The sequence below is a fragment of the Rosa rugosa genome, chromosome 5 (genome assembly GCF_958449725.1).
Source record: "Rosa rugosa chromosome 5, drRosRugo1.1, whole genome shotgun sequence".
Lineage (NCBI taxonomy): Eukaryota > Viridiplantae > Streptophyta > Magnoliopsida > Rosales > Rosaceae > Rosa > Rosa rugosa.
The window spans coordinates 947,757-962,673 of NC_084824.1; the positions used below are offsets into that span (position 1 = coordinate 947,757).

Sequence of the window (14,917 nt, forward strand, 5' to 3'; positions counted from 1 at the left end):
CAATGATTTGATCTCTAAGATTTTTTTTTTTTTTTTTGAATGAATCTCTAAGATTTCTAAAAAAATTGAGTTTTGAAAAACAAATGTAGAGTCACTAGAATAGGAACGTAGTAGATTTTTTCCATTCCAGAACAACAATGTCAAGAATTAACTTAAATTTTGGGAGAGATTATAATTATGCTTCATTATTTAAAGGTTGAAATATAAAAAAATGGTACGAGGGAGAGAATTTGAGAAGAAGAGAAAACGAATGGAAAAGAAGAGTATAAAAGTTAAGATCTTTTCATTAATTGTAAAAGATAAATTGCATTAATTATGGGCAAATGCGGAAGAAAATAAAATTGGTTTCCACAACATTGAATTTATAGTTTTGAGTGAAGTCAAAGTACTCTTGGCAGACAATCACTGCAAGTGGCCTAGTGGTTCTTGTCTAGTTGGGTGTGCTCCCCAACCTAGGTTCGAACCCCGAAGCTGTCAAAGTGGCGAGGCACTGTGCTGCAATGCACAGTTGGAGCATTTCACATGCGCCGAAGGGGTTTATCTTGGGCCTAGGAAACCTTTGGATTCCCCTTGACAAAGTCAAAAAAAAAAAAGTACTCTTGGCAGACAATGAATGAGAAATGTTAGAAGAGAAGGTTTGGACATTTGAGTAGGCTAATTTTTTTTTTAATATTTTTTTTTAACAAAAGTGAGGTTGCAAAGCCACTTTAATTATGTTAGCGAGTTAGTAACACCCACCTAGTCAATATTCGAGTATGCAAATTTGAAGCAATTTGTGTTCAACACTTGACATTTTCCATAAAATTCAAAATCATTGACGTTAAAACATCTCAATAACCGCGAAAGAGTGAGGTTAATAGGCACATTTTTCATAAAGGGTAAAATGCACTGCAAATTTCAACCCAACATGAATATACAGAATAATGCAAGTCGACCACTACCTGTTTATGCAGTAATTTCTCATAACACATTTTATACAAAAACCCTTTTATATAATATAGTATAATTCCATAGCTCAGTATCATATGGAGAGAACAGAACATGCGAGCTGAAACAAAGAAGAAAGAGAAGCACCCTACTCAAGTAATCAAAATCTAAGGTGCCACCTTTTGTTCAAAACGATTTAGCTGCAAAGCTATTAATATACCAAACAAGTTCGTATGATGGAAAAACAAAACTTTAGGCAGGTTCAACCGAAGTGATCATTTCATACAACTACTTGTGCATAGAATCTAACAGTTTGAGAGCCAAAGCTTGCTGATGCTCTATATAACTTGGGTCAGCAATGAACCCAGCTTTATCCTTCTTTTCTTCTCTCTCACCATTATCATCACTATCAAAGTAAATCTTTGACCTTTTGTGCGATCGATTATCAGATGGCTCTTCTTCCGACTCAGAATCATCATCATCCTCTTCTTCTGCATCTGCTCTATTCAACTTCATCTTCTCCTTCATTCGTTTTTCACGGCGACGCTGGCGATCTTTTACCTTATCTTCCTTGTCTACCATCTTCACCTCTTCCCTAAGCCTCTTATGAAATTCTTCTTTCTTGTCTGCAGCAAAATTAATATACATCAGGACACTAAACCAAGCAGCTGCAAACACATTCCAATCCATGCACAGTCATCACATTCTTCAACAGGCGATAAAAGTTGTTCTATATACTCCAAGTATTCATTTATATAGAAGTTCAGACACTCAATTGTAGTGGAATTAACCAAATATTTCATGGCACATTCTGGTTTCATTTTTTTTAAATTCAAGAATTAATACGTACCTTGAAGTCCATCAAGAACGCTAGGATCACTGGGCCCAGCCAGCCTTGCAAGTGGGTCCACCAAATTGCCGTCCTCATCATAGACCTTCCTAGTTCCCAATGGTCTATCGAGATTGATCTTCAACTTATTTTTCTTCAGAACCCGAGTTGCCGGCCTACAGGGGGAAATGCACACAGAATAAAAGAGTGAATTAAACGAGTCACCAAAGCACTCATTGATAATGCTTCCATAACTACAACATATGGATTAAACTATTTGCATGGGAAGAATCAGTATTTGCATCTATTACTGAACTTGTCCAACCTATTTGTGAATATGTGGTTCTTGATGACTAAGATATAAAAAATAATAATAAACAAATAAAAAAGCATATTAGACAAGCAACATACATAATATCTGCAATCTGTCTTCCTTCCTCCTCTCTCTCAGTTGGTGCATCATTTATTCGAAGAAGACCTATCTCCACTTCCTCTTCCTCCGAATCACCAATATCAAGCTCCTCTCTGGGAGTCTCTAATGCATTCTCCATATCGGAACTTTCTGGTTCAACAATGGGAGACAGTTCCAATGGTTTCTTGGACTTCATTTTGTGGTTTGAAAAACGGATCTTGGGGGTCATTGGTAAACCCATTGATGCTGAAAACTCATCAACTGGCAGTTGCATTACGTCAAAAACTTCTTTGTCCTTGTGATTTTGAATAGACTTCAAGTACGTGATAAAGGCCCTTTTGGCCAGACCTGGAAGTGTGTCTGGGTACTTGACTAGCAAAGCTGATAGCAACCCACTGACAGGTTGCAGTCTCTTGTTGTTAGCCTGAGCAAGCAGCATAACAGCAAATTTAGCATGGCGAAAAATAAATAAATAAATAAAGTTCTTAGCAAGGGACTGTCTCTTGCAAACCACACATATACCCACTTCCTCTTCCAAAAGAAGAAGAAAAGACAGTTTACCTTGATGCTTTCTATGGGTATTTTTGCGGCATCTAATTTCTCAAGCATTTTTGTTTCTGAGGGCATCACAAATAAAAGTGATCGCCCTTCTGATTGATAGCGCGCAGTTCGGCCAACTCTGTGTATATAGGATGCAACATCTTCTGGACAATCCACCTGCAAATGGGAAGATGAAAATATAAAGAACTGATAACAAAACAAAAAACAAAGAAAAACGATGTTTTCATCATATACAACACCATAATAACAAAAATCTTGGAGCAGCCAACGACTCACCTGAACAACCCAGTCGACTGCCTGGTTGAAATCAAGGCCTCTCGAAGCTACATCAGTCGAGAAAAGGACCGTAGCTTTTTCATGAAACTGCGAGTATGTTCCCATTCTTCCCTCTTGCTTCATCTTACCATGAAGACACTTCAGGGGTATTCCAGGTCGGAGCTTCTTAAATGCTTCATAGACAAACTTTACCTATTAAAGTAGCAATTTAACCTAATCAGCAATGATATAATTTATAACATATAAAAGAAGACTTATTTATATCAACAACCAGATGAACAGATAAATGATATAAATGAAGGTGAAATCTACGGTCCACTGAGAATAGACTGATCTTCCATATAAAGGAAAAGGGTAAGCTAGTCTCTAACAACCAGATGAACTCTTGCATATGCTATGCTGACATTTTCTGGCCGGACATAACTGTGCGTAAATAGACTTAAAAACACAATGGCACCTGTTTACGTGTCGATAAGAACACTAAAATCCTAGAATTCAGATGCGCCTTTATGAAGCTCCACAGCATATCTAGTTTTTTATCAAGAGGAACAATCATTGCAGTTTGCTTCAAACGATTAGGAGTGGCTCTTGTAGCTTTCTCATGCACGCTAAGGTACTCTGGGTCCTTCAAACTAAGTCTTGCAAGATCTTGAACCGACTTTGTTTGAGTTGCAGAGAAGAGAAAGGTTTGTCTTCTCTTAGGTAGCTGTGAAATGATGGCGTTCAGTGCCTTCTTAAATCCCACATCAAGAATACGATCTGCCTCATCGAGGACCAAAACCTGTTCCCTGGCCAGGAAAGTCCACCCAATTCAGCAGAAAATATATATGTATATATGACTGATTAAGGAAATATAACTATGAAGAACTATTAACCAAAAAAATAATAGAATTTGATGCCATCAGAAGAATAATAGAATCTTAAACTAAATCTGATAACTACATCACTAAACTGAAGCAAAATAAGCAGCACCAGTAGATTTGAAGTCATATTTCCAACTGTAAATAAGACAAGACTAAGGTTTAAACAGATATCTGCAACCTTCTTTTCATCTAGTGCCCACGCATAAATACCATTCCCCCCCCCCCCCCCCCCCCTCAAAAGCAAACAAGAAAGAAAAAGTGGGACCTGTAGCTGTGAACACTCAAAATTTGGTGTCTCATCCATGTGTTGTAGAAGTCGTCCAGGAGTGCAAACCAGTATGTTCAGTTCATTTACACGCTCCTTCTCTGCTTCAACATCTTTTCGACCACCAATTAGGAGGCCAGCACTAAAATTATGGTGCTTCCCAACTGCTCTTAACACATCAAACGTTTGACTAGCTAATTCCCTTGTCGGAGATATAATAATGCTGCCTACCCCATCCTCAGGATTCCATCTCTCTTTATACAATTTTTCCAGAAGCTGAAATTAACAACGCACAAGAGGTTGAAAAACCAAAGGAAAGCAAAGGTGCCTGGTGATTATAGGAACTGTAAAGCATAGTTCAAAAAAAAAACCCCACATGCAGATATGCAATAAATCAAAGATCAATACTTTAGAGATCTTTAGACAATAATTCGGCACAAAGCACATGTTCCAAAACTCAATTAACTCAACCAAATACTAGCAGTATCTAAACCCAGAAACTTAATAGTTATCTGTCCACTTCCTCACATTTCTCAGCAAACCAATGACACCATTGTTCACCCCCTCACAAAACCAAGCATCACACAACTCAAAGCAACCATCGAAAAACTAAGCCAATAATCTGGCTCAAAGAAACTATCACACAACTCAATTAACAAAGCCAAACACTAGCACTACATAAAACCCACAAACTTAACACTAATTCATCCACTTCCTCACATTTCTCATCAACCAATGCCACCCCATTTTTCACCTAACCAAGCACTAATGTAAAAAAAAAAACCAATCTCTCACAGCTCAATTTACTAAACCAAACACATTCCAAAACCCAGAAACTCAACATTTCAATGACCACCCAGATACAAATGACTTCCCTTGAACCAAACCCACTCACCGGAATGACAAAAGCCAGAGTCTTGCCGGAGCCGGTCTTGGCGGCGCCGAGAATATCCCTGCCGCAGAGCGCGTGGGGCAAACACGCCCTCTGGATATCAGTCATGTCGGTGTACTTGGACTGGCGCAAGGCGTCCTTGGTCTTCTTGGAGATGGGGAGGTCGGCGAACCTGGTGGCGCCGGCGTAGCGGGAGAAGGAGGTGGGGTCCACGCGCCCAATGGGGGCCTTGGAGGGAAGAGGCGGGAGAGACATGGGGTTGGAGCCGCAGTCGGGTTTCTGGGATTCGATCCATGAATTGAGGAGGGTGATTTCTTCGACCTCCGAGAGTAGCTTTTGCTTCCGCGTTGTTTTTGATATGGGTTTTCTCATTGTGGCTCTCTCTGTTTTTGGAGACGACGCTAGGTTTTTTTTTGGGGTTTTAGAGAGCAGAGAAGTCTGAGGCGTCTGATAGAGTGTTGACTAATAAGGGTTTAAGCCTTTACCCTAAGCCTTTACTGCTCGAGGCTAAATACACAAGTTAATTATGGCAAAATTCCTTCTTTATATATATATATATATATAAGAAGAAAGAAGAACACGAGTAAACCGGTCTAGCATATTACAGGGAGTGGCAAGAAATGCATTTTCTATTAATGAATTTCGTGTAATATGCTAGACTGGTTGACAATGTTTCTGACTTATCGAGTTACTCTTAATGGTTGCAGGAACTAATTTATCCATCATAAAACTGTAACGATCGAGTGTAACATTATAGGACACTTTAATAATATGAAAAGCGATAAGAAGCTCAATGAAATGCCATAAAACCAGCGGCACAAGAAGAAATATGTTCGAAACTAAGGGCATTTGAACAAATTTGTTTCTCTCTTTTTTTTTTTTTTTTTTACAATTTCAGCTAAAACAGGGTAACACCACAGATTTTATACTTTTAGAAGTTTTCTTGTAATGAAATACAAATTATCCTGGTTAGATTGCCCCCAAATTATTCTACTGTGGTCATGCTTTTTTTCTTTCTGATCAAAGGGACTGGGGAGAATAGAACTTGAAGCTCCACCAACACTTCATTGTAGAGAACTACTTTTACCACTAGACTACTTAGCAATCACAGTTAAGATTTGAAATTACGAGTGTTATGAGAACTTGTAGGTATCATACAATGCTCTCATGATAAATAGAACTTATACCATGGTTCCTCTCTCGTACGACTTACACTTGCATACAAGACACTTGCTATGAGCTCGCATGATTACAAAAGACAGACAACTAAAAACGATGAGAAAGTTTCTGTCATGAACATAGGCTCCATTCTTTGCCTCCTCACTTGCAACTTAGCAGAAAGTTTTGCAACGGTAGACATTTTGTTCCCCAAGTTCCTTTTCACTGAACCATAAAACGGAGACAAATATAAACCCATAGTAATGCATCAACCAGGAAGGACAAGTTAAGATTCCAATATTGGTTATGCAGGGGTTTATATCATGCATCATGATTCATGATGGTAATCAAAAGAAATTAAAGCTATTCTTGGAACAGTATGTAAATGAATAATCACGTAAGTTCAGCTAAAGAAAAACTTACCTGCCATGTAAGGCCGCATAAAGTTGCATCAACTCATCAAGCATGCTCTGCACTTCTCGAGATACTATTTGTCCTTCTCTGTCAACAGCATTTGGAAAGCTTGCCAACCAGACAGCAGTCAAAAGGAAAATAATTTTCCCCACAAACAACTGGAAATGACATCAACCAATCAGGAAAACTCAATATAGCATTGCTCAATTTGGTAATCAGAACCATAACTCTTAATTCTGCAGCTGTTTTAAGGTTTGCAATGAGCTCTTTCACTTCTTTGAACCAATGGGGTGATTATATGCGAACTCGTTACCCTATATTATCTAGTTCCAAAGTGAGCTACCGCAAATCCTCAATCTGGCCAGGTTTCCGCTCTATTGCTCTTCATATCACCCACAATTGTCGTTGGATTATTGGAGATGGCCGTTCAGTGTCCTTTTGGAAAGATAAATGGCTTCAAGATCCAATTTTGGAAATGTTGGGTTTTTTCGACTGGTCAGGATTCAGTGATCTACGTGTGGCTGATTTCATCTCAGATCATTCTTGGCAGTTTCCCTCTTTCTTCTTAGATACCTTTCCAGACTTGTACAGGAAAATTTCTGATATTTGTCTCCCTTTAGACACAGAACCTGATATGCTCATTTGGGAGTCTACAGCCTCTGGAGAGTTATCCTTCACTGATTCTTATAACTTGCTTAGACGACACTTTATTTTGAGAGACTGGGCTTCTACTATTTGGCATTCCTTCATTCCTCCACGATTTTCTTTCTTGGCTTGGAGGATTCTCTTAGATGGCTTGCCCACTGATGATCGGCTGAAAAGAGGTGGGATTCCGATTGTGTCCATCTGCCAATTATGCAACAGTTCGGCAGAGTCAGCTTTACACTTATTTTTACACTGCCCTTTCTCCCAACATCTTTGGGGATGGCTGGCAACTCAGTTTGGAACCTCATTTCCTGCTTATGACTCTCTGTTGGATTTTTGGGTTGGCTTTTGTCACAAGGGTTTTTCCCCTCAGCTTTATAATTTGTGGTTGACAGCTGGATTGCTTACTTTCATGGAAATTTGGAAGGCGCGAAATAGACTCAGGTTTGATAATCGTTCTCCTATTTTTTCTACACTGTGTTGTTCAATTATGGCATGGATTCGGCAATTTGGTTCTCTTGTTCCTGGTTACTACAAAGGCGTCTTGGATTCCCGGCTTCTTTCTTCCCTTGGGGTGTGCCCCAAGCCTCGTAAAGCGCCCAAGATTCAACGTGTCCTATGGCATCCCCCCCTCCCTCCTTGGGTTAAAGTTAACACTGATGGTCTGGCGAAAGGTAATCCTGGTCCTGCAGCTTGTGGAGGAGTTTTTCGCGATGCTTCTGGGGTTTATTTAGGGAGTTTTTGCCAACCTCTGGGTTGCAATACTTCCTTTTATGCTGAACTTTATGCTGTTATTGTGTCTATTGAAGTAGCTTTCACTAGAGGTTGGACTACTCTGTGGTTGGAAAGTGATTCCATTAGTGGATTAGCATCTCTCTCCTCCAATTCTTTCTCTCCTCCATGGGACTTGAGAGTTAGATAGCAAAATTGCTTGAAGAACATTCAGCAAATGCAATTTCGTAGAACTCATATTTTTAGGGAAGGGAATGCAGCTGCAGATAAGATGGCAAACTTAGGTGTTTCAAAACACTCATTTACCTGGTATCCTAGCCCTCCTGCAGAGCTTCACAGGTACTTGCAGGCGGATTTTTTGGGACTCCCAAATTATCGCTTCACAGGTTGCTGAGATGATTAGGTTCGTCTGTCTTTCTTGCCCGCACCTTCTCAGAGGCTTTTATTCCCAGGAGGTCGTGCGCAAAGTTAGCTTCATAAGCATCTACATGCAGGCGCATGCGAATTTCTGGCATATTTCGTGTGTCCAGTTTTCACTTATGTGGCTGATTTTTTCTTCTTTTAGATTTGTTCATGAGGGGGAAGTTTCCCTCTCTTCTCTTTCGCTGTTAATTTTGTTTTCTCTCTTGGACGATGTATTTTTCTTCTTTATTATTAATAAATTGAGTTGGGGGACGGGCGGTGGGTTCCCAGAGTGGGGCAGACCCTTCACCTTCGGGTTTGAGGGTGGGACAAGTGCCCTGCATTGTCTGTCTCCGAGGAACTAATATCGCCTAATCCATTTCTCCTTAAAAAAAAAAAAAAAAAAAAAATCAGAACCATAAAAACAAGAGAAACGGAAATCACTACCTTAAATGCTGAGGCATCTGAAAGTAAACTCCTCTGACCATCCTTCTCCACCAACTTAAAACTTTTAAATTTGTCCCACAAAGCATCAAAACCCATTGGAAGGTCACTTTTGTTACTGTTTCCAGTGTGTTGGACCTCATCTTCCACCACACCAGAGTTGGATAGAAGAAGCCTAGGACTCTCAATAACCTTGGTCTCCTCCGAACCATAAGCAGAAGGAACAGGACTGCAAACTTCCCCGATAATAGTTTGACCTTGGGAATATTGAACATGAATATGTGGTCTTTGAAACAATTTTCTGAGTATCTCATTACTGCATAGGTTGGCCTTCATCTCTACAGAAATGGAATCTGGACAAAAGAACCTTGAACAATCAACCCCAAAACTTGTAACCACCAAATCATTACCAATCTTCTTAAAAGCTTTAGCGAGAGCATTCACATTTTCATTAAGAGAACATTTATGCATTCTCCTCAAGGCATTGCAAAAATCCTTTGGGAGTCGTTCAGTGATATCTTCCCCACACAGTAGATCTAGGAGTATATCATACCCCATTCCAAAATTCAAATAAAGCAAACACAAGATAACAACCGATCTCAGGATCAGCAGCGAATGACACTCCTCCCACTGTGAGATAGACCTTTGAATCCATTCAACCATGGTCTTCTTATCATAAAGAACCTCCCGAACCACAGCGATCAGAAACATAAGGATGGGTTCAAAAGATATTAGCACATCAGCCAGTATACTGGAAGTGAGTTGGGTATCTTCCTTCTGCATCAACCATTCAATGAAACATGATTTGGTGGTGATAACAAAACCTTGAAAGCAAGATACCCACATCAAAAGGCATTCAATAAGATAAAAGAAACCATCAGGTGAAATATAGTCATTAACCTAGCTCCCTCCAGTTTGCATAATAAGTTTCTGCCAAAGCCTGATGAAAGCCCTGGACAAGAGACACATCTTTCTTTTCTTGACTGGTATTGATAAGTACAGACCCTTTCTGTTTTGCAATGATACTCCCACACAGATTATGAATGAACACCTTCCACGGTGGACTGCATTTCAGATTTTTCATAAGTTTCTTGTATAGTTCATCATCATCAAAATTACCAGACCCAAGAATAATCATTGCCAGCCTTCCAACTTGGCCATAAGAAAGATTTTTCTTTGAGCTGGTAAGTAAATGAACTACAACTTGTTTGAGCAAACTTTTAGAAGTACCCTTTTGTCTAAGAGTAATCATGTTCTCTCTTACAGATTTCCTCCAATCATGAGGAAATATACAAGCAACAATATCTTCAGTTGACAGTTCAACAAAATTCTGTAGTGTATAGGAATCTTCATTCCTTAGCTTCAGATATTTGGATTCCAAGAGACACTTCGCAACAACATAAATCTGTGTAAGACACCAGCTTTGGCAGAGAACTGAATCAGATTTGACCCTGTAAAGCGCTTCAAGCTTATTCAAAATCCTAATGCCAAATGAAAGAAGTTCTGAAGTCCAATAGCTATGAGCGGCTGAAATTATCTGCCAAACATCTATGGTGACCAGCTCCCCGTTAATTTGAAAAGACCTTTTGTCCATTCCACTTACCCAATTTGCATCAGAGATAAGTACAGTGTAGACAAAACGCAGATCATCATGAAACTGCCTCCACACTCCCAGGTAATTCAGAAAGAAGTCTCCGAAAGTTCTCTTTCTATTAACAGCTTGGGTTTCAACAGATTCAAAATATTCAATCAAGTAAACTACCATATCCTTCCAAACATTCCAGAAGTACACCAGTGAATCTACAGAAAACTGCTTTTCAGATTGTTTGACTTTCAAATAATTTTTCAGATCACGAAAATCACGAATCAGTTTGTCATCCCACAAATATATTTTTGGACTTGAAGAGAGATGAGCATTTAAAATCTTTCGACTGGACAACATTTCACTTCTAACAGATTTCATCTTGAATCTTGTATCTTCAACCTCATAATAGTGAAATGCACAGCTCTCAAGAAACTCCAGTTCTCCTCTTATAGCCAGATCATGCTCTTTTCTTGCGTGTTGCTTCCAACTTTTAATATATTTCAAACCTATGTCAAACAGCTTTCCCTTTAAACACACACTAAGACAATCGGATAAAAAATTTCCCCTAGCATAGGCGTCAGCTGCACGCTCATAGCATCCTGCTAGATAGAAACACTTCCCTAAACATATTTAAAGATTCAAGTGCAACAGATGATACTTCAATATCATAGTCTTGGACACACAACAAAATTTAACATCATACCTGCCCTTTCATACTGCCCCAATTCGTAATAGCATCTTGCAGCAGACTCTGCCTTGCCTATGGATTGAAATATTTCTGCAGCAGATTCATAGCGCTCTGCTAGAAAGAAGCATTCCGCAGCTCTTTCACGTGCTTGTTTACCACATTTGTGGTAATAAATCCTACCTGGATCAATAAAACATTATAAGTCCAGGACCCTGAAATATAAATTTAACGCAAGCAACAAATCTGAGTCAAGTGCAGCACATGATACCTTGAAGATATCATAAATTCATAATTAAAATAAATTAAGAAAAAGAAAAAAAAATCCATTTCACTGGCAGAGAAGTTACGAAAAGAAAAAGATAATGGGTGGTAATTTCATACCTGCTTTGTCATAATCCCCTGAATCAAAAAAGCACTAGGCAGCAGAAATTGACATCCCTATATCTTCAAAAATTTCAGCAGCTTCCCTAAGAATGGATTTAGCCTTTTCAGGATTTGATGTTTGCATACAATAAGCCATAACTTTGAGGCCGCCGGCTTTTGACCTTCTTTCCCAGTAAGAATCATGTGCATTTTGGAAGCACATATTGGCCATTTCATAATTACGCTCATGATACAGCTACACAATACAAAAAACATGGGTTAGATCAAAAAGAAAAATTAAAAAAATTGAAAATCCTACAAGAACAAATTGTAAGATCATCATAATGACATAGTGATAACAATACAATACTTCAAATAATCATAACAGTAACCATATAAATCAACCCTCATTCTGTTTGTTCATAATGAGACTTAATAACATCAATTAAGACAGTAACAACAACACCAGCAGCAAAGGTACTTTCATTTTCAATCCCATGCTCATCATGGCTACACTAGAAATTAAACAAACCTTCATGCCACGCGATTTCCATTCCTCTGCACTGCTTGAAACTTTCATTTTTTCTACAAGGGAATCATCAAGTTGCCTCACTTGTACAAGACATTTCTTTATCCAATAGTCAAACATGGGATTCCAGAGACCTTCCATGCATGTCCTCATAAATCCACAATCTATTTCTTGTACGTGAAATAGCAACATATAATTGCTTCAGTTCAGAGCATAAGAAATTGTGTTTTGCCCCGTCAAATGTTGGAATCGACTTAGGTAAAGTGGGACTAAGCAGATCATGTTCCTTCATGTAATTATATATCAGCCTCCATTCATTTATTAAGGGTGATGACCCAAAATACTTGTACAAAAGTACATCCTACAAAAAAGACGTGTATGTTAAGAATTGTGAACAAACATAAGACATGAATCGCATATAATCATAGATGGTATATATAGCCAAAGAAATTGAAAGTAAAATAAATAGAAGAATCTTTTCGTGGCAGATGAATACTATGGACGTACAACAACACCAATCCATATATCATCAATGGCTTTTATATGATAAGAATAAACAAATCAAACAATAGACATTGTAACCACCTGGAACTCGAGCCCCTTGCACTCCACAATAGTAAGAACAAGAGCTTGTTTCCCAAAAGAGTTAGAAATCTCCTTGAACGGTAGCATCACGCACCAAGATGACCTGCTCAGCTCCAAACCCAACAAAATTAGTAGCACTACTCCCAAATAACTTGATGATCATATCTTCATTTTCTCTAGATTGAAGCAAAACTGGAGCTTCCCCATGTATTGGACTTGTTTCAGGATTCAGACTATCAATAGATTCGGGGAAAAAATGACAGAGTAGATCAATTATGCTCTGTGATAACCTCAGTACACCACCATGTGTGCGGAAGTTTTGAGACAAATGAAATATTTTTGAGATTTCTGCTTTGTCATTCCTTTGGTTATGCTTATTGCTTCTTGAATCCAAGACAAACTTCTTGTAGAACAGATGCCGTATATCTTGGAATCTAAAATCAATACCCTTTGAAATGGTTTGGGCCGTATCACCCGAAAAAACAAAACCCTCCTCAACATTACTGCATATATGCTTGAACAGCATGATTTGACTCATCGTTAGATCATGTACCTCATCGATGTACACAAAATTAATTTCATCACCCTTATATTTCTCACGTTGGAGCCGACGGTGAATATCAATTACAAAATCAGCAATATCATATTCACCATTTCTTGTCTTCATTTTCTCATATGCCTGAAAAATATCATATATTATCTCTCTCTCTTTCTGGCATAAATTGGAAGCCCGGCACTCGGACATTTTCACATAATCCGACTGACTGAGTTTTCCATCACCTGCTTCCAAAGCTCTAAGACCACCTTTGATATGAGAAATAATCTCCGTAAAGACTCTCAAGGCATCAAGCCGCTTCGTAAACTTCATATTAAAATGAGGCCAATATGATGAACAAAACCTTTCATAATTGACCTCTTTTGTCCTCATAAAGCTTTTCAGCAAAGTTGATCTTGAATTTTGTAGTGGACTATGAGATAGTTTTAGGTTGTCAAGGAGTCTTTCAAAGTATGAATTACTCAAACTTCCATCCAGCATCATTAAAAATTTATGGAATGTTATAAAAAGAGGATAACGCTCGGAAGGAATATCAAGAAATGAATTTGGGAGATCCCTAAATTCTGCTTCTGCATCATCACAATCATACAGACCAATCGAGCCGAATTCAGCTGAATGGCAGCTAACATCAGAAGCAAAACTGTAGAGATGCAAAAATTAATATCATATCAGTCATCATATGAAGTTGATGTATTTCAAAACTTCCAATGAACATAACAATAGTTAGGTAACTTCAGGTTCAAGCTTTTGTAACTGTAATGAATAATTATTCCAGAGATATAATACAGGTACTGTACAGTTACTCAATTACATACTAACAAGGTACCTGAAATCAATTAATATAGACATATAATGCTAAAAGAAGAAAATTCAAATCAAGAGTTTATAGTTCAGTATGTATAATTGTAGATATACAGAGAAAATAAACAACTATTTTTTTAATTATATTCAAGCATCAGCTATGTATTCATGAAATAACCCACTTACCTTCTCAAGTTCGATACATGTTGCTTGATTGCAAAACAGAGTTTTGGACTAACTGTTACAAATATCTGGCGTAAAACAGTTGCATTAGAACCTCCAGAACTCTGCTCGACAGCATACAATCCTTCCTTTGACATATTGTAATACTGTTCCTGCTTCTGATATAACTTCATTGTTAAAACAGTGGTCTTCCCAGTGCCTGATCGCCCAACTATGAAGGCACTTCTATTGTAAAGTATGGCCTCCATTTCTTCGTCAGTAACTTCAAATGGGAGAACCAACTCTCTACCCTCACGGTCAGAGAGCAAGTGATTCACCACCCCAGATGATAAGGAGTAGAATTTCATCAGCAACAAACTCTCACTGACCTTTGAATTTTGAACATAACTTTCATCCTTAGACAGGTCATCCACTGAATCACTAGTGACGCTAACATCCTTATATCGGATGATTACATCCAAGGAGGCTGGCCAGCTCATTGGAACTTCCAAGTCACTGGTTGCAATTGACACACCACAAAAATTTAATTACTGTTTTCTAAACAAAGAAACTGAAGATGAAACAGTTGTATCTTCATATTATTCCAAATAAAATCAGAAAAGAGTAAATACATGCAACATCACTTTAAAAATATTAGAACGTAAGACATACCCCTCAAAATACTTCATGCAGCAGAGCTTGATAAACCCATCTGTATGTCTCACAAAAAAACAATCTAAGCGATTTACCAGTGTTTCGACCCTGCACAGATCAGGCAATATGTCCCATATTTTTAAAACTTGCATGTATCTCAAATGTTTTACAACA

General features: G+C 38.3%; 1 protein-coding gene across 1 annotated transcript; it reads right to left on the bottom strand.

Annotated features, from left to right (window-relative positions):
- Nucleotides 1–944: 944 nt before the first annotated feature.
- Nucleotides 945–5,476, bottom strand: LOC133712260 (DEAD-box ATP-dependent RNA helicase 32). Its single transcript, XM_062138368.1, has 8 exons — nucleotides 5,029–5,476; nucleotides 4,134–4,409; nucleotides 3,463–3,786; nucleotides 3,006–3,197; nucleotides 2,730–2,885; nucleotides 2,168–2,592; nucleotides 1,778–1,932; nucleotides 945–1,553 (listed from the first exon to the last, which is right to left on the bottom strand). Exons 1-8 carry the CDS (start codon nucleotides 5,395–5,397, stop codon nucleotides 1,216–1,218), a joined length of 2,235 nt encoding a protein of 744 aa, XP_061994352.1. The 5' UTR covers nucleotides 5,398–5,476; the 3' UTR covers nucleotides 945–1,215.
- Between the last annotated feature and the right edge of the window lie 9,441 nt (nucleotides 5,477–14,917).